At 37.0% G+C, this 24,611-nt stretch overlaps 1 protein-coding gene across 7 annotated transcripts in view; it reads right to left on the bottom strand.

The window, feature by feature from the left end:
* Positions 1-24,611, bottom strand: part of ARHGAP21 (Rho GTPase activating protein 21) — a 172,320-nt gene that overhangs the window by 20,119 nt on the left and 127,590 nt on the right. For 6 of the 7 annotated variants that reach the window (XM_066383925.1, XM_066383929.1, XM_066383930.1 and 3 more), the window contains 4 exons: positions 22,109-24,005; positions 4,667-4,825; positions 4,423-4,525; positions 832-868 (listed from right to left, as the gene is read on the bottom strand). In XM_066383925.1, coding sequence (XP_066240022.1) covers positions 832-868; positions 4,423-4,525; positions 4,667-4,825; positions 22,109-24,005 — 2,196 coding nt within the window. The remainder of the gene's footprint in view (positions 1-831; positions 869-4,422; positions 4,526-4,666; positions 4,826-22,108; positions 24,006-24,611) is intronic. The other variant, XM_066383931.1, reaches the window with a different exon arrangement.

Here is a 24,611-nt window from a genome sequence, read left to right as displayed (position 1 = left end):
GTGAAAAGTGGAAGTTAAGAGTAGTAAAAACAGGGGAACTATGGATTTGAGGAAGGTGTTTAGAACATGCTCACGGAATAGAATGCTCCCCCATATGGTGGTGAATGAGCCTCCAGCGAGGGACTTTGTCAGATAGACAGGGGTTTGAGAGAGTGAGAAGCGATGAAATCTGAAGAAATGTGAATGTTGGTTTTTAATAGGATAATATACAAGAAAAAGATAGGAGTAAAGAGGCACAAAGTGTGGGTATTAATGAAAGTAGCTAATATTTTTAGAGAAGGCAAAATAAGGAAATTTCTGCCTAACAGCGTTTATGTTTCCAATGAAGTAAGAGAAAAGGTGGACGAGAGAGGGCGGGTAGACTGTAGAAGGGAGAGCAGGGGAAGGCATGAGATAATGATTCTGAGGCTAGAAAAACAAATCAACAGGAAGATATAGAAGGATTGCTGGGTAGTTCAATTTGGAGCCATTAACTGACAAAGGGAGAAAACCAGCATTATGTGCACAGTATACAGGGTGAGGCAATAGTAGGTTTATAGCTATTTGTATGGAAAACAATACAATAGTTAATAAATAAAAGAATAAATTTTGCATACTGACAGTTGTAAACCTACTTTTGTCCCACCCAGTACAATGTTTAGAAATTAGAAAGGAAGACTTTATAAATAATATTTTCCAAATGCTCTCAAAACTTACAGAATAAAAGATTATGCCATTTATGAAATGTATCTAATGGGTAATAGAAATAATTCTCTGTGAGGAGCTAAAGTATACTAAGGTAAATAGAAACATTTATCATTTGCTGATATTTTTAAAACATTCAATACCGACCTTGATTACCTTCAGGCTGGATATGTGCTTAAAAGTCCTGTTGGGAAAAAATGCATATAAATATTTTCAATAGTGCATAAAATAACTTCAAGAATTTAAGAACAGTTTGAATATTACAACTAACCTTTCACTGAGTTGACATTTCCTCATTATCATATTAAATATTCACCACTCAATACAAGTGAGAAAAGTAGCTAATTTTATAATTACTTAAACTTTTGATACGATAGAAGCTTTCTTAGTTGATCTGGTACATGAAAACTATTCTGGCATAAAGTGTAAGACTTTCTTATCCTTTTTTTAGATCAAGGAAAAGCTTCTCAGGCTAAACACTGGGCTTTCTATTCTTAGTAAACCAGAGTTGCGATGCTCTATTGAGGGTTTCCACAGTGTTAATAATTGATTAGCTGTCACCAACAGTTAGACACAGAAAGAACAGCATGTCTATATTCATCCATCTTGCGGACACTGAACCTTACAGGAGGCAAGAAAGTGCTGTCGGGGCTGGTCCCAGTTGACCACTCTGACGCTCCAAACACATTCTGAATAATTTCAATAAGAACACCCGTTACCCCTAAAAAGGCTTAGGGTTTCAGAAGACAGATTCACATTAGTTAATCAAAAATTTTTAACTTAGAGAACAAAGTTGTTTTTAAACAACTTTTTTAAATTCTAAATTCATTTAAGGAATTTAGCATTTTAAGATGTGACTCAAGATGGCACTGTCCTCTTCTCTCAGACACCACCTCAAACAACAAGGTCACCAGAAACAAGCATTCAGACTCAGTCTCCAATATCAGAAGATATCAGTAGCTCTGAACAATATATGAAGAAAGGTAGTTAAATGCAATGATATAAAAAATTAATACAGGACAAGAGGACACCACTGCTTGCATATCGTAAACAAAACTGCAGTGCACGGCTCTCTGAGAGATCACGTCAGCATTTCCCAGTCAGGACAATGGGAAGTAGGGTGACTTTGCTGGTGACAGAAGCCTCATTTATCACCAAGAGTATCAGGAAAGGTGACAGCTAAGAAAGAAATATATGGACCTGCCATCTTTGCAGGAAGCAGTGTGTAGAGTAAAGTAGACTCTGCAATGTGGCAACTTCTGGTACCTTTCAGTGAGGAAGAAGTAAGTGCTAAAACAGCTCACAAATCAAACCGTGCATCATTAGAAAACTTCCTGCTAGCATGGACCTCTGCACTGGCCACACCTTACACAGACTTCCCTCAAATGCTGGTGTGCACACAAGGTAACATACAGGTCATGTATTATGAAAATGTACACTTAAAACCTATGATCCTATTAACCAATGTCATCCCAGTAAATTTAATTACTGGGAAAAATTAATTTTATTGGAATAAAAATAATCCTTAAGTGAATAACTCTTAGAATACTATAATAAAAAAGACAAATAGTTCTTTGACAGAGACCCACTATCATAAAGATGTCAATATTCCCTAAATTATAAGTTAAATATTGTCTCAATGAAAATATTCATGACTTTAAGGGGAGGTAGAAGAAAATATAGGGGGGTTCAATGATGACAAAGGAGACTTGACTTTGGGGTGGTGAACATAAAATGCAACATACAGATGATGTATTATAGAACTGTATACCTGAAGCCTATATCATTTTAACCAATGTTACTCCAATAAATTCAATAAAAATAATTTAATTTAAGGATAAGAAATAAAATAATTTAAGGATAAGAAAATTAATTTTCAAATTTAAACAATAAAATAGAAATAGCCAGGAGAATTTGGAAATGACGAGGTGATGAAGGAGAATAGCCCATATAATAAAACATTATGGAGCCACCATACTGAACAGAACAGGGCACACACAAATAAACAGATGAATCAACTGGACAGATAGAGTTTAAAAATAAAACAATACATGGTAAATTTTAGTATATAACAAAGATGAAATATCAGTGGGAAAAGTATTACATTCCAGTATAATAATCTATAGATGATTTTGGGACAACTAAGATACACTGGAAAATGGCTCTTTATCTCACTAATTAAATTTTAGATGAATCAAAGTTATAAATATACAGAAAAGGAAATGAAAAACAGATCTCAGAAGAAAACATCGAAGAATTTTGTTATAATTCTGGAGAAAAGAAAAGCTTTTTCAGTATGATTCAAAATCCAAACGTCATTAAAATAATTCCTAAATTTGACTACAAAAAATGTTTAACCTTTTTTCATGGTTAAAAAGAATTAATAAAACCAAATTAAAATATTAAGTTGGGAAAAGACTTGCAACACTTTTTAGAAAGAGCTAGTTTCTTTCTCTCTTTTTTTTGTGACAGAGACAGGGGACAGATAGGAACAGATAGGAAGGGAGAGAGATGAGAAGCATCAATTCTTTGTTGAGGCTCCTTTGTCTCTTTATTTGTTTACTGATTGCTTTCTCATATGTGCTTTGATGGAGGGAGGGGGGCTACAACAGAGCAAGTGACCCCTTGCTCAAGCCAGAGACCTTGGACTCAACCAGCAACCATGGGGTCATGGCTATGATTCCACACTCAAGCCAGCGACTCTGTGCTCAAGCTGGTGAGCCCATGCTCAAGCCGGCAACCTTGGGGTTTCGAATCTGGGTCCTCTGCGTCCCAGTCTGACACTCTATCCACTGCACCACCACCTGGTCAGGCGCTAGTTTCTTTTCCATAAAGATCCCAAGAAGTCAATTAGAAAACCCACTAGGAAACATATGAAAAAGCAGTTCACAGAAAAATATAAATATCTCTCAAGTACAAATGAAATGTTCAATTTATGAACAAAAATTTCAAATTAAAACTACAACATAATACCATTAGAGTTACAAAATAGTAAAAAGTCGAATAACATGCTGTGTTGGTGAGGGAGCTGCAGAGACACTGTTGGTGGGAATGTGGTTTGGTATAAGCTTTATGGAGAGCAACGGACAATGGTACTGAAGTAAAACACACCTACCCTTCATGTAATAATTCTTTTCTAACCACACTCACTCACATGCTAAATGAACTATGTACAAATATAGTCACTGAAGTGTTTGTGGTAAAAGAAGATTTGATCAACCTAAATGTCTATTAATGGCATATAGAACACTGGTTGACTATATTACAGTACAAAACTATTCAATGGAAAATTAAACAATCATGAAAAAGAATGAGTAGAGAATCTATTAACTGAATTATTTCCAAGAACAGTGTGTATAGAATCTATCATTTGTTCCTAAAAATAATAAGAATACACACACATAAAGCATATGTAAATTATGTACATGGCTTTCTGCATAGCAAAACTCTGGCAACATACAAAAGAAAACAGAAACATGTCAAGGCAGAACTGGGTGGCTGGAGGTGTAAAGTGGTAGGTGATTACTTAAGATATACGTATTTTTGTATAAGTACTACTGATTTTTAAGTATTAATTTAAAAATTAAATTAGCATACAGTAACAACTTTGATTTTATTTGCATTTCTAATGCCATAACGTTAGAAAATATAGAAGACACCATTACATGCAATAATTATATGTCAAAGTCATGCTGACACCCACAAATAAATATTTATAATAATATGCCTGAGACTTACAATTTTGCATCTTCTCTGTAATCATCTAGGCCTTCATCATATGATTTTGATCTTTCTGTCTTTGAGCTGGGCTGAGCATCCAGGCTGGGAGGTCCAACAGATTCTGGAATTAAAAGCTGACATTTAGACACGTGCAAGTAGTTTCCAGATTCTTTCAGTGGCGAAAGATCGCAGTGTGTCATAGCACTCTAAGCAGGAAACGGAAAACGAGAGACGGTGCACACAAGCACTCACGGAAACCTACCCTGGTCATGGGAGAGCTGACGTCGGATTAAAGGAGCTGAAGTTGTGAGGCTGGGAGGGACTGTCGCTAGAGAGGGTGCTTGAGAGGCAGAGGCTGAGATGACAGCAGAAGCGGGGATGTGCGCAATATCATGATCAATGCTAGGGCTAGCTGGTTCATCTATTAGATAAAATAAAATGGATATGTTGAATGACCTAACTGTTTTTAATCACAATAACAGGGAAAATAATCAATTATCATTACTAAAAAAAACCCAAACAAAATAAACTGATAAATATTTTTAACACTTAACCACTAAAGTACCAATAAATGACATATTCGGCCTGTTGAAAATCTACTTCTACAGTTATTATTCCAGGACTTCCAAATAATTCTGAGAATATGGGATAAGAAATGAAATGAGTTGCTTCTTCTACCAATCAACCAATACCTTCACTAATTGATAATCAAAATACCAAAGTTCATAGGTATTCAGAACCTAAACCTACTATAGCAGAGCAATCCTACATCACTCAAAAACAGTTATTTTCCAAATTTTAAATTCATTGCACATTATCATTTCAGGAAGCTAAGCAAGGTGACCAACTGGGGCTTAACTTTCAAAGTATCAGTTCCAAAAACCTTACCTCTCCCACCCCCACTCCCAAGTGCCTCTTCAATTTTTGTTGAAAAATAAGAAAGTACAATATATAGCTGCTAGAAGTTAGGCATTATCAGGGCCAGTGTTATGGATGGAATGTTTGTGCCCCCAGCCCAATTTCATGTTGAAACCTAACTGCTGACGTAATGGTACTTGGAGGTGGGGCCTGCAGGAGGTGATCAGGTGATTGGGCACCACCATCATCAATGAGATTAGTGACCTTAACAAAAGAGGTCCCAGAAAGTCTCTTTGCTCCTTACATCATATGAGAACATGCCTATTACCCAGGACACAGGTCCTCAATAGACACTGAACCAGCTGGCGCTTTGACCTGGGACTTCCCAGTTTCCAGAACTGTGAGAACTACATTTCTGTTATTTAAGCCACCCAGTGTGTGGTATTTTTGTTCTAGCAGCCCAAATGGATTAAGATGGTTACTGCTAGTTTATTTGGCACATTAGTACAAATCTGCAGGGAGATATAGGCCCTCACTCAGAAGAGAAAGCTCCATTTGCTCCCTTGTATCCTTATACAAATATACATATTTTATATGTTATAAAGTTTAAGCTTCTCAAAAGCCTGCCAATACCTGTCATGGGCAGATGTGTTTATGTGAATGCATAATAACAAGCGTATTAATAGTGCATACTGGGTATCAGTACCATTCTAAATACCTATCACTTCATTTAATTCTCATGTAATTCTATGAAGTACTATTTCATAGACTGTCCTATAGAAATAAGTAGCATTTAAAAAAACCAAGACAGACAGATAACCTGTATAAAATTACCAAGCCACAGGGATGGAACCTGAACCCAGACCATCTGTACCAGAGTTCCTGCTCTGTAAATAAAAATTCTATTTGCCCTCCAAAATGATGAACAATAGTTCTGTTCAAAATACTTACTTGTAAAAATTTCAGTACAGTAGTTTAAATTCTAACATTTTAGGCCAAGAGAATCTAATTTATGTAATTTAATAGGATGCAAACACTATAATCCTTAAAATTAAATGCACCAACCCTTAAAAAATCGTAATAAAAACCCTTTAAAGAGTATAATATAATGATGAGACAGGGTTTTGCTTCCTTGATTTAAAAGGTCAAACATTTTAATTTTGACCAAATCCAAATAATGCTCTTTCATCTTAACAATCAGCATTATAATCAAGACAATAATGTAACAAAATTATAACATTTCCATTTGATTTAGCAAAAATCAGTCCATTCACACTCTCTTAAGCTCATTTTCTGTTTTCACAATACCCTTTAAAGGCAGCTCTTACCAATGTAGCAACAGAAAACATTTTGAAAATTTCTCTATGAATCAATTTTGCTAAGTCCATGACAGTGAGAATGCAATCATTCTTTTTCTAAAAGCAAGAAGATAACTGAGGTTTTAAAAATAATTCAGTAAGGACAAAAACTTAATTTTAATAAAGGTTGAGTAGTTTTAACTTTAAAACTGTCATTAGTATTTACTGTATTTTTCTCTCTATAAGACGCACATTTCCCCCCCAAAGTAGAGGGGAAAATGCCCGTGCGTCTTATTGGAGCAAAAAATATGGTATTTTATTAAATATTTTAACACACCATTTGGTTCAGAATATTTTTTTTCTTATTTTCCTCCTTAAAACCCTAGGTGCGCCTTATAGAGCGAAAAATATGGTAAATCACTACAACTAACAACTATCTTTTTCTAATGATACATATGTATAAAATAAGTTTAGTCTATGGAACTTGCTGGTCCATAATTCTGATACGTATTTTATTTTTGAGTCTGCAAAGTACCTATCTTTCTGCCTTAACTTTAGTATTCTTTAGAAATTTTAGATCTAAGCAAACAACCCCCTCAAAATTAAATATATTTTGAAAGCTGAACATCTAAACTTTTCATTTAAATGCTTTAAAATTTTCCAACCTACAAAGATTTTTATAAGTTTGTTCACCTGGTATAAGTACTGAAATGAATGGAAAAATACTGGATTATTTAGGAATTATCTAGTCTATGTAGTATTAACATTTAAAGAGAATTCTGTAGTAAAAACATCCACTGGAATGTTCAGATGAGATCTACTGCATAAATCCAAACAGAGAAAACATTTAGAAAGGCATTTAAAAAAACCAAGATGAGGCTCCTATAAAACAAGGTTTCACAAAGCAGAGCAACCATCCCTCTGGGGATATGTGGTTACCACACGTGTCAAAGAATTTCACCAAGATATTGTGGGAAAACCTTTCAAGAGAATCAATTTTACACTTTGCAGAGTAGCTTAAAACATATTGAGATTTATATATGTAAAATCAAATTTCATGAAGTGAAATTCAAATGGTGCATGGATTAAGCAATAAACAAAATTTCAAAAGCAACTTATTTTTTTATGACTCTGAACTTCCTAGAGGTATGCATTCAATATACAGACTTACTACGTTTTGGAAGAAATTTTTTGAAACACACCGATGGATACATGATCTCTGCTTCAAGTACATGGCTGCAAAAGCAGCGGAAGGATAGGCACACCTGTCCTAGGCAGTGGGAGTTAATGGGGAGTGTCGGCGGGAGACCAGAACATGGCCTTACAAGCGCTCAGTGCTGCTTGCATTCTTTAGAACAAATATATTTACTACTATATTAAAGAAAGAAAAGAAAAACCTAAGTATACATTTCAAATATACAAAATTATATTATCATATATATATATATATATATGGGTTATGCTAATAAATACAATCTTTATTCCTGTAAAATATAAAAACCTGTCTATTTGTTTTAATTATTACCAATATGTAGACTATGTAAAAACAAGAACAACTCAGGCTTATCTCATTTTCCAATGTAAGAAAATAGACCTTTAGATGACCAAAGGAGAAACAAAAAGTTTTTAGTTTCCCATAAAAATGTATTAAAAACCAGTGTGCTGTCAATATTTTTTTTTTTTTGCTGTAGATTTTCAACAAATTTCTAAATTTTTAATAAACTTAAGTATTCTAGTCTGACCAGATGGTGGCACAGAGGATAGAGCGTCAGACTGAGACACGGAGGACAGAGGTTCGAAACCCCAAGGTAGCTGGCTTGAGTGCGGGCTCATCTGGCTTGAGCATAGGATCACAAGCTGGCTTGAGTGTGGGATCATACATGTGACCCCGTGGTAGCTGGCTTAAAGCCCAAGGTCGCTGGCTTGAGCAAGGGATCACTTGCTCTGCTGTAGTCCCTCCCATCCACCCCCACCTCGTCAAAGCACATATGAGAAAGCAGTCAATGAACAACTAAGGTGCCGCAGTAAAGAATTGATGCTTCTCATCTCTCTCCCCTCCTGTCTGTCTCTAGCTGTCCCTCTCTGTCTCTCTGTCACAAAAAAAGTATTCTTTCAGGTGATAATAGTGGATTACACTGGGGAACAGATTTTTTATTTTCATTTTCTCTTGCATGAGGTTTTAGAACTGTTTCTATATATTTCTGCATCGCTGATTCCAAATCTGAAATCTATTTTTTGGTGCATGCTCTAGTTTTTACGCAATTTTAATTTCTTTGTTATAGTTAATGGCATGCATTGTTTCTTAAATTGGAGTTAAAGGGCAATGACTCTTAGATTGAACATAAACACAAGGCAATTAATGTTTTACAAACATCACTTTTACATAATTGTGGTTGTTTTAAAATGTAAAACATTATTATTATCTGATAAAAACACACTCTTATTTTGTTTCAAGATTGAATCGTGGCTTCTTTGAGTAGGCATAAATGTAAGAATAGTCCTGACACCTTCTGTTATATATGTGGCTGTTACACACTTCAACGTCAAAGGCACAATATTTCATCATTTTTGACACGTGCATATATTGCCTATTTTCAAGTTCCCCTTGGCGATCAAGACAAGAATTGGGCTCCTCATATTGTGTCATAATTGTGAGGAAATGCTTCATGACTGGACTAAAAGAAAACACAAAGGAATGCCTTTTGGTATTCTCATGGTTTGGTGTGAACCTAAGGACCACAGCAGTGACTGTTATTTCTGTATGATCCATACAAAGGGCGTCGGCAAGAAAAAATGGCATATGACCACATACCATAATATTCCTTCAGCAATACGACCTATCTCACACTCTGAGACACTCCCAGTTTCAGTTTTGAATGGTTTTATTTCTTCTAGGGACAAAGAAAGTGAACATGGTGATCAAGTGTATTTTGATAAGATGCATGAGGAAATGGTCATAGAATCTGAAGGGTCTTCTTCTGATGCCAAGCAGTCATTAACCCCTCAGCAGTTTAGCCAACCTGAATTGAATGACTTAGTAAGAGATTTGGGCCTCTCAAAGAAAGCAGCTGAGTTATTAGCCTCCAGGCTTCAAGAAAAGAATGTACTTCACCAGTCAGCTAAAGTATCCCATTTCAGGAAACATGAACAAAGTTTTGTGGACTTTTCTTCTGAAGACAAACACTTTGTTTACTGTCATGATATCAGTAGTCTTCTCAGGCAGCTAGGTGTTACCACATAGCTGGTGGTAACACCAGAATGGTGGCTATTTCTTGACAGCTCTAAATGGAGTCTAAAATGTGTTCTCCTACACAATGGTAATGTTTATGCAGAGGTTCCAATTGGTTATTCAACTCATCTGCGAGAAGATTATAATGACATAAAAATTGTCCTCGACTTTCTACAGTGTGAGGAGCATAACTGTATCATTTGTGTGGATCTTAAAATGGTAAATTTCCTGCTAGGACAACAGAGAGATTTCACGAAGTATCCTTGCTTTCTGTGTTTGTGGTACAGCCGAGCTCGGGAGAAACACTGGACACAGAAGGAGTGGCTGAAAAGTGAAGCTCTGGAATTAGGGATGCAAAATATTGTGAATGAACCTGTAGTTAATCGAGACAGGATCATTTTTCCCCCACTTCCCATCAAACTTGGCTTAATGAAGCAGTTTGTTCAGGCTTTGAATAGAGAAAGTGAATGCTTTCAACACAGTATTTCTGCTTTTCCTGCCTTGTCTTTTGAGAAGATAAAAGCAGGTGTATTCAATGGACCTCAAATTCGAACCCTCATTCGTGACAAAGAATTTGCCAGGAAGATGAATAAGGAGGAGAAAGCAGCAAGAGAGTCTTTTGTGGCAGTTACAAAGAACTTCCTTGGCAACAAAAAAGCAGAAAACTATAAACTTCTGGTTCAAAGGATGCTGTTGGCTTTCCACGACATTGGATGTAATATGAGCGTTAAGATTCACTTCCTGAACAGTCACCTTGGTAAGTTTCCCGAAACTCTTGGAGTTGTTAGTGATGAGCAGACCACTGCTGGAGCATCAAACGAGATTGTCCTCAACAAGTACACAAATGCAAGAGCTACAAACGCAAATTTTTGCCTGAATAGAATTTAAATAAGTTTTGCGCAAATTTTATGATTGAAATAAGTGTTTTAATATGTTCTATTTTGAAATTGTAGACAAATTCTGACACAATATATCTTTTAGTATATTAGTGTATTTACTGCATTATATAAATTATTATATTTTCGCAAAGATGATGCCCAAGAAGACATTCTACTTCATTATGTTAAACTAAATGTTGAAAATTTTACAATAAGATGAAAACCTAAAATCTTGAATTGTGAAAAAATTTTAGCTTACAGAGAAAAACTAATGTCAGATTTGAGATCAGCACACTCGAATTAGGTAAGAACAAGTGTTTCTGTTGATGCAACAACAATTTTGTTCCCCAGTGTTATCTTTGTCCTGGGACGTCAGATGCTACTTTAAGCTACCAAATAATGCATGCAAACACATAGTATGAACTATTAGGGCTGTATGTTAACAAGAGACATAATTATTTATGATAAACTGAACTATATAACCAACAAATTAGCTACCTTAATTATTTTGTTCACTTAACTAAACAAATTTTAAAAAGGTAGAGAAGGATGTCGAAGTTATTACATATTAAAATGTAAAGTGATCACTATTTCTTAATATATAAAAAAGTACATTTATGTCCAAAATTTTGGGGTTTTTTTTTGGAAAAGTGTTTTCCAAAGGTAGAAGAATATATATTTATATATTTAATAATTAGATAATATATATTTAATAATTCAATCTAGATTTTTCCAAACAGAGACTACTACAAGCTAGTCTATTTAAATTGATTATTCATATCTGAATAAGAAATTTCTACTACTGTTCTTTATCAACTGATATTCTAAAGCCCCTAAAAGATTTCACAAATCAGCCTGACCATTGGTGGCTCAGTGGATAGAGTGCCGACCTGGGATGCTGAGGTCAGGTCCCAGGTTCGAAACCCTGGGGTTGCTGGCTTGAGCACAGGCTCGCCGGCTTGAGTGTGGGTGGCTGGCTTGAACATGGGATCACCAAACAGAAACCCATGCTCACTGGCTTGAGCAAGGTATCATTGGCTCAGTCTGAGCCACCTCCATACCAAGGCATGTATGAGAAGCAATCAATGAACAATTAAAGTGACACAACCACAAGTTTATGCTTCTCATTTCTCTCCTCTATCACTTTTCTCCCTTTCTCTCTCTCTCTCTAAAAGAAAAATTTCACAAATCAAAAAAATGTAGACATGTAAAAAGTCAAAAAGCATATTGTGAAACTTTCTTTATAACTGTTAGTTGTTTTTCAAGCCACAGAGCACGAAAAGAGAATGAGAGCCGCAGTACATATTGAGAGTTCTTATAAGTAAGAACCACTAAAATCACAACAGAAAAAGAGAAAGCACACGGAAAGACAATTCATGGAAGAAATACAAACGCCTAATAAAAATGTGAGGAAAAAAACTTGTGAAAACCTGACTACCAATGAAATAACCAAATAAAAGTGAAATAGTGATCACATTGTTGTTTTTCATCTAATAAACCTGCAGTATTTTCACTTCATGATGTTCTATACTAGTTCCTCTTCATATTCTGCAAGATGCCCACAGAGAATACATGCTGTTTAGCTGCCTACCTATCTCTGTCTCTGAGGTCCGGTGGACTTCACGAGAGTGCCTGCCTTTCCTGTGGGAGAGCTGTGACCTCGGCCACACCCTCACAGGCCCTGACCCTGAGTCCACAGTGACTGGACACGGGGAGAACATGACCCGGTCAGGGCTGATCATTGCATCCTCATCTCAAATTTGATATACAAACACTGAGAAGAGTACAGTCTTTCTCTTGCCATTCTTGGTAAATGAGAACTGCAAAAATTTATATACTGTGAGTTGCCAGTGGATATCTTTTTTACCACGTGGAGAAAAGTACCTAAAAATAAATCAAAACTGAGGGGGAAAAAAGGACATCATCTTGATGTCAAATCACTTGCATATCCTGATCCAGGTCTACCCAGAACTTCTTTATTGGGAACAGACATTCCTTTCAGCACTGAGCTCATTTGAAATATGTTTCTATCATCTATAACCAAGAGAATTCTGATCAATACAAAAGTAGAATGAATGTGTTTCTAGCTCCCTTTCATAAGCAAGCATTGTAACACCCAATGTCCAATGCTGCAGGTCAGAGCAGGCAGCAAAAAGGCCCCTTCTAAATGAGCTGAGTTAGGAGAAACTGTTCTCACAGGTCACATAATTCCTCAAAAAGAACACATTATCAATGGAGCTTGTACTTTATAGTTGAGAATAATTTTATATAACTCAGTGAAATTATCAGAATTTCTGGCACAGACTGTGGTAGAATAATTGGTTCCTTGACGTGATTTTGCTTTTTATTTCACCTATGGCTAGAAAGAGGTGATCCTACTGCTCTCCAAATTTAAGGCATATTAATGCTGTAATATTCAATGATGGAGTAAACTACCTGTCACACAGAGAAGAATCAATTTGTTTAAGGTGAAAGAAATGGTAACTAATATAAAAGTATGTACATATTTCTAAAATACCAAGAGAATATATATATGCAATTCTTTTTTTACTAAAAATATGGATTAAATTATTCCTTTTCTAAGTCCTACGAGAAGGGACATTCACTACAAATGATATAAAATGTCAACCTCTACCTCAATCAAAACATGCTTAAAAATCTTTCTTGAGAATTTTCCCTTGTCCTTATGGAAAAGAAGAATAAATACTGTTAATAGATTTTTGTCTTAAAAAGAAATTCAATTGCACAACTACCTCTTCTTTTTATTTATGTTCTAATATATAGTTATGTGTATACGGACAGTTTAAATCAAGGGAGAGGAGAACTGCAGTTACAGAAGGCAGAATTATCTTTTCAGTAGGTAAACATAAGCTCTTTCTTTACAAATGACAGCTTATTATTTTTAAAAAAGATTTTATTTATTGATTTCAGAGAAAGGAGAAAGAGAAAGGTGGTGGTGGAGTGGGAAGCATCAACTCTTAGTTGTTGCTTCTCGTATGTGCCTTGACCTCAGCACTCCAGGTCGATGGTTTACCCATTGCACCACCACAGGCCAGTAAATGACAGCTTATTAATCTTTGGCAATACTGCAGGTTTTTTTCAATCCAATTTAAATTTGAACCCAAAGAAATAAAGTTATCCTTAAAAATGAACTCCCTAGTGGTGACGCAGTGGATAAAGTGTCAACCTGGAACGCTGAGGTCGCCGGTTCGAAACCCTGGGCTTGCTTGGTCAAGGCACATATGGAGTTGATGCTTCCTGTGCCTCCCTGCCCCCCTTCTTTCTCTCTCATCTCTCTAAAATGAATAAATAAAATTAAAAAAGAAAGAAAGAAAATGAACTCCTTAGGCAAATTTTACTTAACCTCATTAACACCAATTAGTGAACTCAGGTAAGAAAAGTTTGGGGGTTGATAAAAATGGCATACTCTGGAAACTCCACTTACATTAAATTAAAAAGGCATGCTTATAAAGAATGTTAAAGAAAAAGCCACTAATATATTAATATGTGTTCCTAATCTTTGATCAAGTGACAGACCTCTGTAGATTCACTGAAACTTTTACACTGATTATCAGGCTCTTGAAGTAATAAGTCTTGTTAACTTTTACATAAACTGGGAAGGAGGTGTCATTACCTAGTTCAAATATCCTCATTTTTTTATAACAATTCAACCTATCTTCATAATTAGAATTCAAAGACCAAGCAGCTCAATAATACATACATTTAAATTAACATTTAGCTTCTTGAAAACCATTTTGAGATTTGGTTATTCTAAAAAAATTTCAATGCTGTATTTTCCTACTAGAAATATGGCTTTTCAAAGGGTTAGGAAGTGGGGAGATTTTGAGTATTTCAGTCACACTTACCATGACCATACAGCAGTTGGTGCTGAAGCAAAGGGAGAGGAGTTGGAAGAGGCACTGCTGCTCTAGTAGGAATACGAGAGACGGGTGATGAAATCAGAGGGAAAGCAGGGCTGAGCAACGCCCTGGTCAACACAGGGTCTGCTGCTCAGCCACAGGTAGGCTGACCACAGCAAGTGCTCTACATCTGAAGGTCAAATGCAAGTGTTACTTTTAGATTTATCACAGATGATGGGTTATAATTACTTTGCTGAATTTCTGCAGACCCATAGATCAGAGAAGGTAACTTAAGATTTCATGAGTTTGTATGTATGTGAGGGGACATGTGTGTATGAAAAATGACTCAGCTGGACAGCTGACAAATGCTGCAAGTATTTGAGAAACTGAGCATTTACCTAAAAAGAATTTTATGCACCAATTTCATCAATCAATCAATCATTCAAATGATTTTCACACATAAAATAAGGAAGCTACTGAAAAAGGGGAAGACTGAGCAGGAAATCAAGAGGCTTAGATCCAGATCCTGTCTTTGTTTGACTTTGTGAGGCTACTTACTTTTTCTGGGTATTAAATTTATCACCTATAAAATAAAAATGTTGAACTATGATTATCAGAAGGGTCAATTTCAGTTCAACAGGCTGACAATAAATCTACTAAATGGGTAAAATTACCTTTTTATTTTATGTAATAATATAAAACCCTACTAGTTTTTTTTAAACAAAGGATTTGTTAGGGGGTTTTCAGGGTTTGATTCTATTTTAAAAACTGACAGATGAAGCTGAGAGTGTAATTACCATTGGATCTATTTTCACCACTAAAGAAATAGCCAAAAATCTAGGAAATCTACTTTAGAGAAATATTTCCATAGTTTTTATAAGTGCAAAGTTGAAAAAGAAGTATTTCCTTAAATAAATAAGCATAGTATTCTACAAGGTGTAATACAGATAAATTTAAAATATTTTAGGATGGAAGCTAATGCTACTATCAAAAGGAAGATAAATGATGATCTGAAATCATTCTGTGGTGAACAATGTATTTAACAATCTTGGAACAAATAAATTTATTTAGTGAAAAGATCCCAGTTCAAGCTTAGGATCTGGGTTAAGAATTGTGAATATTAAATTCGGAATTATTTTTTAGGCTAAGAGTTAAAAGAATAAAAAGGCAGGATTTAAATTTAACACAGTTTTAAGGCATTGTCAAAAGAATATACCGTCTAGAACCAGCAGGCCATCAAGCCTGTCTGTTACCTGCTGAGAGATCTTAAGAAATATACTTAACTTTCCCTATCCATAAAGTGGGTTATTTATTCCTGACCTAAATTTCTTACCAGGTTATCATAAGGACTAGTACATGAAATATTTAGTAGGTTATAAAGTACTACAGAAGTGCTAGACCAAGCAGTGGCGCTGTGGATAGAGTGTCAGATTGGGATGCGGAGGACCCAGGTTTGAAACCCCAAGGTCGCTGGCTTGAGTGTCGGGTAGACATGACCCCACGGTAGCTGGTTTGAGCCCAAAGGTTGCTGGCTTAAAGCTCAAGGTTACTGGCTTGAGCAAGGGGTCACTCACTCTGCTGTAGCTCCCTGGTCAAGGCACATACGAGAAAGCAATCGATGAACAACTAGGGTGCTGCAATGAAGAATTGATGTTTCTCATTTCTCTCCCTTCCTGTATGTCTCTCCCTCTCTCTGTCTCTATCAAAAAAAATGCTACAATTTTTTTTAATTACCTCATATCACCACCCAGATGGGTACAAGATTCATTGGGGTGATAACTTAGTAGGTAATACGTCTAATCACTGGGTTGTATACCTGAAACTAACATAATATTGTATGTCAACTATAATTGAAAAATTAAAAATTATTTAATGAAAAAGAAATAAAGATAAAAAAAGAACCAATGGAGGCCTGGTGGCACAGTGGATAAAGCGTCGACCTGGAATGCTGAGGTCGCCGGTTCGAAACCCTGGGCTTGCCTGGTCAAGGCACATATGGGAGTTGATGCTTCCAGCTCCTCCCCCCTTCTCTCTCTCTGTCTCTCCTCTCTCTCTCTCTCTCTCTCTCTCTCTCTCTCTCTCTCTGTCTCTCCCTCTCTTCTCTAAAATGAAAAAAAAAAAAAAAAAGAGCCAATGGAGCCACAGTTTTGGGGAAAGCGGATCTATATAACAAAGATTGTAAGATGATGGAATACAGTTTTTCTCTTTATAGATTTGTTTTGCAAAAAACTCAAGGGTCTGGGGTGTTCACTGCATCCTCCTGCAATATCACTGTTGGCATTAAAGACTAGCACTCCCAAGTGGAGAAGCTGGATATAAGGTGATAGTAACCCATGTCCATGTCTTTTGGGTAAATTTCAGATAGCTAAGCTCACCTGAATAGAAACGGTCACTTATAAGCTTTAAAACTTCTAAATTGGTTTAAAATGGCAATGCAAGAAGCCTGCACCAATCTAGTTCAATTTTAGTTAGGCTAACACAAGCACACACACTGGCCAACTTTGGATCACGAAAAACAAAGAGTACTAGAAATATGCCCAGAAGGGGGGGGGGGTAAATTTGAGATGAATTCTGGGTATAAGTAATACAGCTATATTTTCTTCACATTAATAGTTAAGAATAGTATAAATTAATGTACAAAGTAAGATTGCAGAATACATCTTAATACTTGCTACTAATTGTTAAATTACTGATGAACTCATTATTCATTTTGTGTTTTGTGCTTACTTGCAAAAGAATTTGAAATTTATTTTCAGAACTTATTATGAAGCTTTCAAAAGTATATGAATGTGGAGGGAGAGGGCAACAAAATAATGTGACTGATATTCTTAATTTAAAAACAAATAAAAATGTTTACTTTCATTTTTCTAAATCTTCATGACAGAAAAAAATTAGATGTTGAATGTGTAAAAATGATGGAAAACTTTTTCTGTAGATATATCATTAGCTCATCATAGACAAGTAAGTAAAATTATTAGCTCCACTATCTTATATTTTGCATTAGTGTATGATGTTTCAAATAACAAAGATGATTATTAAAATCACAGAATATGATATTCTGGAAATTGATGATACAAAAGCAAAACTTAGTTTCTTTCTTTTTTCCTTTATTTTATTTTATTTTTTTATTTTTTATTTTTTTACAGAAACAGAGAGAGTCAGAGAGAGGGATAGATAGGGACAGAGAGACAGGAATGGAGAGAGATGAGAAGCATCAATCATCAGTTTTTCGTTGTGACACCTTAGTTGTTCATTGATTGCTTTCTCATTCTTTTTTCCTTTTAAGTATTCCATAAAAGAGTGTAGAATATAGACGAACATATACAAAAATGTGTTTTATGATACACTAAAGTGAGACACTCTAAATAAAAGGATTCATGGTCAAATAATTCTGAGGAAAATTATATTATATCCTACCTGGAAAATTCACAATATATAAGAACACATGAATGATTGTGACAGTCTTATGATAAAGACAAGGAAAATTTGTATAACTATTTAAACCTAACATTTCACAATTTATTTGATCACTGGTCATTTTTTCTCCTTTATCCAAATGGAATGAGTGTTCTTGGAAGACACTTTGAGAACCTGCAGTGTTTCCAATGCAGGCATCTATCCCACTAAAATGTTTTGTTTGTTTGTTTTTTGTAACAGAGACAGAGAGGGAGACAGAGGGACAACTAGGGACAGACAGACAGGAAGAGAGAGAGATGAAAAGCATCAATTCTTCATTTTGGCACCTTAGTTGTTCATTGATTGCTTTCTTGTTATGTGCTTTGCTGGGGGTGGGGGCGCTACAGCAGAGCAAGTGACCCCTGGCTCAAGCCAGTGACCATGAGGTCATGTCTGTGATCCCGCACTCAAGCCAGATGCGCCTGCACTCAAGCCAGCGACCTCAGGGTTTCGTACCTGGGTCCTCTGCATCCCAGTCCAATGCTCTATCCACTGTGCCACTACCTGGCCAGGCAAAAATGTATTTTTTTTAAATAAAAATATTGAGAAGAGAAACATCTAAAGGTTAGATAAAACTTTAAAGCTCAATAATAAAAGGATTTCAATACTTAATTTTGGAACTTTAATAAAATGCCGAAAGTTCTTTTATTGACTGGTTATTTATACACTTAACAGTGGCACTACTAGAGCAAACTAACACATAGGGTGGGCAAAAGTTGGTTTATAGTTGAGTACATGAAACAGTTTATTCTTGTGTTATTTATCTATTAATTACTATATTATATATTATTATTATAAACCTACTCCCATCTCTAATTTTTTTTTTTTTTCATTTTTCCAAAGCTGGAAACGGGGAGACAGTCAGACAGACTCCGCATGCGCCCGACCAGGATCCACCTGGCATGCCCACCAGGGGGCGATCGATGCTCTGCCCATCTGGGGCGTCGCTCTGTTGCAACCAGAGCCATTCTAGCACCTGAGGCAGAGGCCACAGAGCCATCCCCAGTGCCCGGGGCCATCTTTGCTCCAATGGAGCCTTGGCTGTGGGAGGGGAAGAGAGAGACAGAGAGGAAGGAGAGGGGGAGGGGTGGAGAAGCAGATGGGCGCTTCTCCTGTGTGCCCTGACCGGGAATCGAACCCGGGACTCCTGCACGCCAGGCCGACGCTCTACCACTGAGCCAACTGGCCAGGGCCTCTAATTTTTTTTTATTTCAAGGTTTACAGTAAAAGATTTTTAGTTAATCAAAGAATTAAAAGATTTTTCACAATAAAAAGGCAAGTATATTATGCAAAAGAAAAACATTTTGATACTATATTCTAAAAATTACATAAATACTAAAACTAAATTATTTCTCACACCTTTATCTCAAACAGCATTCAATTATATAAAAGCCATGAAAATGCTATAAAAACCTAGGATGCATTGGTGTCATCCAACCTCAGGGCCTAGAAATTTTTTAAAATGTTTATATCCATGGACAACATTCACATATATAAACAGAGTGAAATGAATTCTGTTCCTATTTCAGTTCTTCATTCTGCTCTACTCCACTGGTACCATAAAACTGATATACCACAGTAATCAAATGCTATATATTAAGGGTCTAAGAGGCACATAAAAAATAAATGGCCTATGTAAACATTTTGCTGCTGGGTGACTTTTAAAAATCATGATTCATTAAACAAAAGATATTCACAAGAATTATGAAGGAGACTCTCTAATGAGTACCTAGTATACAATCAGATCAGATCTAATCAGTGAACATTATTTTTAATGAATAGAGTGATTTATTTTAATCATTTCTTTAAATCTGTATGTATATGGTACTATATACAGTTTTATTTTATATTTTAGCCAAAGTTCTCTCTTTCATAACATAAGTGACTTTTTTTATTTATTCCTATACTGAGTAGTAAGTAGAAAGAAATATTGACTGCTATAACTAGCACATTTTTATTACTCTAATACAGGGGTCGTCAAAATTTTTATAAAAACCACCCACTTTTGTAGTGCTGGTCAACCTGGTCCCTACCGCCCACTAGTGCATGGTTCAGCTTTCATGGTGGGCGGTGGCAGAGCGACCAAACGGCGCCGACATTGGCACACCATGAAAGCTGGAACGCCCACTAGTGGGCGGTAGGAACCAGGGTGACCAGCATTGCAAAAGTGGGCAGTTTTTATAAAAAGTCTGATGACCCCTGCTCTAATATAATCTTAGCCTGACCTGTGGTGGCGCAGTGGATAAAGCGTCGACCTGGAATGCTGATGTTGCTGGTTTGAAACCCTGGGCTTGCCTGGTCAAGGCACATATGGGAGTTGATGCTTCCAGCTCCTCCCCCCCATCTCTCTCCCCCTCTCTAAAATAAATAAAGTCTTAAAAAAATAAAAATATATACATATAATTTAAAATATGTATAATTATTTTTTTTTATTTTAGTGAGGAGAGAACTTGAATATATCATATAAAAAATAAGTTATGTAGAACATTTTAAAAGCGGATTCTGATTGTATCACCTGACAGTCTAACAGTTCAACAGCTTTAAAAACTTTCTCTAGGAAAGAAAAACTGAATAATCACTCAAGAGAAGCATGTACATTGTCAAATTGTGGAGAGCTCTCATGAACCTATGGGGTAACAAAGTAACAGTGTGAGCCACCCAACTCCAGGGGCCGCTCTTCACAATGCGTTTTATGTAAATGATAACTCTGTGACATGGTGGAATCAGGAAAGCCTCCAACCCTTGCCTCTACGGCTTTTAGGGAGCTCATTTAACCCTTTGAGTAGTATGAATGTTCATGTACGTCCTTGTGCCTCCTGACAATCCAGAGTACAATTGTACAAAAACGTTTATTTAAAAAATGGTAAGGCAATGTTTAAAAAAGGTAAATGTATGTTCTTCTTGTTTCCATAAATTGGTTATCAAACCAACATGGTTTTAAGTTAATAAAACTGGAACTGGAACTAATTTCATTTTTTGAAAAGAAACTCATTCCCGGGGTCAGCAAGCATGAAAAAAATTCACTACTCAAAGGGTTAAGGACAGTTGACTGAAAGAAGGAGCTAAAACCCTGGCTCTCATGTAGCTTACGTTTTAGTTCACCAATGAAACATGTAAGAAACAAAAAATACCAAACATGTCAAGTGGAAACAGGTGATGTGAAGGTAAGTGGTTTAAGAGGATAGAGAATTGCCAGGCCCTCTAGTAAGGGGGTACCTGTTTTAGACAGGCTGGCCAAGAAAGGCGCTTTGATAAGGTAATACTTCAGTGGAGACCCATGTAGTGAGAGAGGGGAGTCTGCGAGTATCCCTAGAAACTGGCTGTGCCAGGGCCCTGAAGCAGGACCACAGGGCTGGCGTGGCTAAGACGGGGTGCACACACACACAAGACAGGACACAGGGTCCAAGGAGGGCTGATGTGCAGAGCAGATAGAATGCCTTGCAGGCCACCGTAGAATTTGAGATTCTATTCTGAGATTCTATTCTAGGTAACAAAGGAAGTACATAGAGGGTTCTGGTTGGAGGAGTGACATGATCTGATTTACATTTCTGAAACACAACAGTGGCTGCTTCCTGGAGAACATACCTGGGAGGTGTGGGAGCTGACTACACACTCAATACAGGTAACTGGTGTTCTACATTGGGGCACAGGCTTGTCATTTAGCTAATTTTTCAAAATCTATGCCAGGAATTATTTTAAGACAGTAATTTGACAATGAAGAGGTCTTTTCTTTCAACTTAAGTTAAATTTACAAACAAGCTTTAGAGAATAAAAAGCACTGTTTATATGAAAGATTATAAATTATCAAAAATGTTCTGTGTGGCTTTTGATTCAGATAAATTATCAACTAGGTACAATTCAGTTTGCTGAGTTCCTTGGCCCCAGAAAGTGGAAATTGTTTCTTTAACATTTAAACAAAAATTAAAAATGACTAATGTAAAAAGTCTTAAAAAGGAAAGGAGGGTAAAAGCTTATGGCTCCTGTTTTAGCACAACTTGGGAAATTCAGAACACTTGTTTTTAAAATCATTGTAATATTTCTGTGCCTGTCAAACTAGAAATAACGCTTTGCTAAGAAGATGTGTTAAATATTGGACACACAGCCAGTGACTGTAAATGAGCTCACCTATGAATGGGATGGAAGCCAAGGAGTCACCTGGAGGGCTGGTGCTTGAGGCCTTCCTTTCCTCAATCCTCTTTATGTGGACTTCGCGGCGGGCGTCATTAGGCAGCCAGCAGGTCGTGTCTGACCCGGTCTCGTGGTCATTCACTGCCAAGATGTAGGACTGATGCCGTAAAGGCTGCGGTGTTTGGCGACCAGATGGAGGTTTTTCTCTCAGGATGACTGTTTCCCTATTATCAAAAGTATCTGATCGCTGAATTTCAGCCACTTGTACATCTAAATCTTGATTCCTTTGAATGACAAGTAATTCCCCTTCTGAAGTGCCAAAGTTCTCACTTGTTGGAGAGGTGGGCTTAACAGAAGCTCCAGACAGACAGGGGGATTTCCCATTCTCCGCTTGGCGATCAGGGGCACTTTCCGTTCTTAACCGCATCTGCTGACTCAGCAGACTGTTTTGATGCAAGTGATTTACTGGTCTTTGGTCTTTGATAGAAACAAATGAATTCTGGCTAAAGGACGGTTTTGTGACATGCATCGAAGGTGCTTTCAGAGAATTACTTCTGATTTTCGCAAGAGGTGACCTGTCTTGCAAAATACCTTGAGGCAGTGACATTTCACAGGTCATTTGACAATTTCTGCTTGACTGCGGTGGTTTCAGATCTGGTGGAATTTTGGTAAACTGAGACACAGATCCCACTCCCCTGCTACTCATTTGCCTGTTATCAGAATTAACAACACTTGGAGCCACTGTAAAATTGGAGCCTCGAGAAGATTTATGGAGTTCTTGCTGCCTAGGCCTCTCATAAATACCTCGTCTATCGTCCTGTTCAGTGAATCCAGTCCACTTGTAAGACCGGTTTCGCTCTCCATTAGAATCTGACATTTGACTTTCAGAAGTGACATTTTCTAAGGTTTCACCTTGTCCTTCGATATAATCCCACGAGCGAGTTCTGTGGTTGCTGAAACCGATGGGCGGGGCTGTCAGCGCTCCCTGGGACGCACTGCGCGGACAATACTTCATCCACACTGAGCTCTCCAGCCTCTCCTGGGACACGCTGCGCTGTCGGATCTGAACCGACTGGGGCGCTCGGTCGTGAGAGGTGCTGCGGCGTCGCACTTGCGCAGTCGTGCGGTTCGGTGCTACCTGGTTATAATCTGCTGTGCTCTGAGATGCTGCCCTCAAACTATCTAATCTTTCTTGAATTGTCCGACAACCCATGTGCAATCGTCTGTTATCAATATACTCTTTGTAAGTTTTATAGTTTTTCCAGTCTATGTGCTGATGGGAATTTGAAGAGTAATGATTAACAGAGATGGAAGGAGAGTCCACAGCTTGAGACCTATTGCTTGAGATTCCTTCTGAATGGCCACTATAATTGCCAGATTTGAGTAAAATTCCGGAAGGTTCCAACGATCTTGAGCCTGGAGCCTGATGAATTAGATGGGCAGTAGGAATGGATGATGATGGAGATGTGGTTCTCGACACCGTTTTTAATGGGAGCTGCTCACTTAGGCCATACCTCACTTCTTCAGTTCTATGTGAAGAAACCGTATGGTTATTTCTATTACTTAACAAGTCTACAACCTTCTCAGAAGGTACAATGACAGTCCTCACACTCTCATTGTAAACACACACCGCGGTGTTTGACTTGGCAACATCTGTTGGTGATGGAGGCACTTGTATTTCCATTCTGTAGGCCCTGCCAGGTTGGGTCAGTACAGGTGTACTGGTTTGCTGTTGGCTGGGTGATGAGTCTGGAGGAGACACTTCACTTGGCTGTGCCACGGCTGGGGGGGCTGACGGCAGCCAGGGGTAGTGAATCGGGGGCGGCTCAGGGATATTGCGGGCATTGCCACTGTAGGCCTCATTGCCTTTCAGGTAGGCGTCTTGAGAGTACGCCTACATGGAAATGAGAGAAAAGTGTCATTAAAAACTCACAGAAAGAACAATAATTCCCATTCTGGCAGTGCACTATTTTATTTTACTATGCCCTACCTCATTCCTGAATGACAGACAGTTACTAAAGCATGCATGCAGACACACATAGGGTGCTCCACAAATTTAGAACAGGGCTAGTCTCTCAGAAATCAAATAAATTGTAGACTGCACAAAAAATAAAAATTACAATTGCCCATTTTCTCAAAGGATCAGAAACACACCAAAATTTTTCCCTTACTAATTAGACATAGCCAGATTGCTTCTAAAATTTTCCCCATTAAAGTTTTATGATTTTTCAGCAGTTGACAGGTTAAATGGCTGCTTAAAAAATCTCAGTAAAAGATTCAGAGCTTTTTGCCAGAATAGAGGTGAAAATATTAAAAATCTTAACCAATCACATTTTTATTTTAAGCACTAATGCTATCATAAATGAGGTATCTTGTCAATTTATGATTACTAAGTCCGAAATAACAATCCATTTTGATAAATCAGGTCTTTCAATAGCCATGTTAAACAAAATAAGCACAGATGTTAAAGGAATAAAAATAGGAAAAGAAAGGTAACTCA

The sequence above is a fragment of the Saccopteryx leptura genome, chromosome 5, assembly GCF_036850995.1.
Source record: "Saccopteryx leptura isolate mSacLep1 chromosome 5, mSacLep1_pri_phased_curated, whole genome shotgun sequence".
NCBI classification, from domain to species: domain Eukaryota; kingdom Metazoa; phylum Chordata; class Mammalia; order Chiroptera; family Emballonuridae; genus Saccopteryx; species Saccopteryx leptura.
Note: the sequence above shows the minus strand (reverse complement) of the source record. Positions and strands in the feature narration are given on the sequence as shown.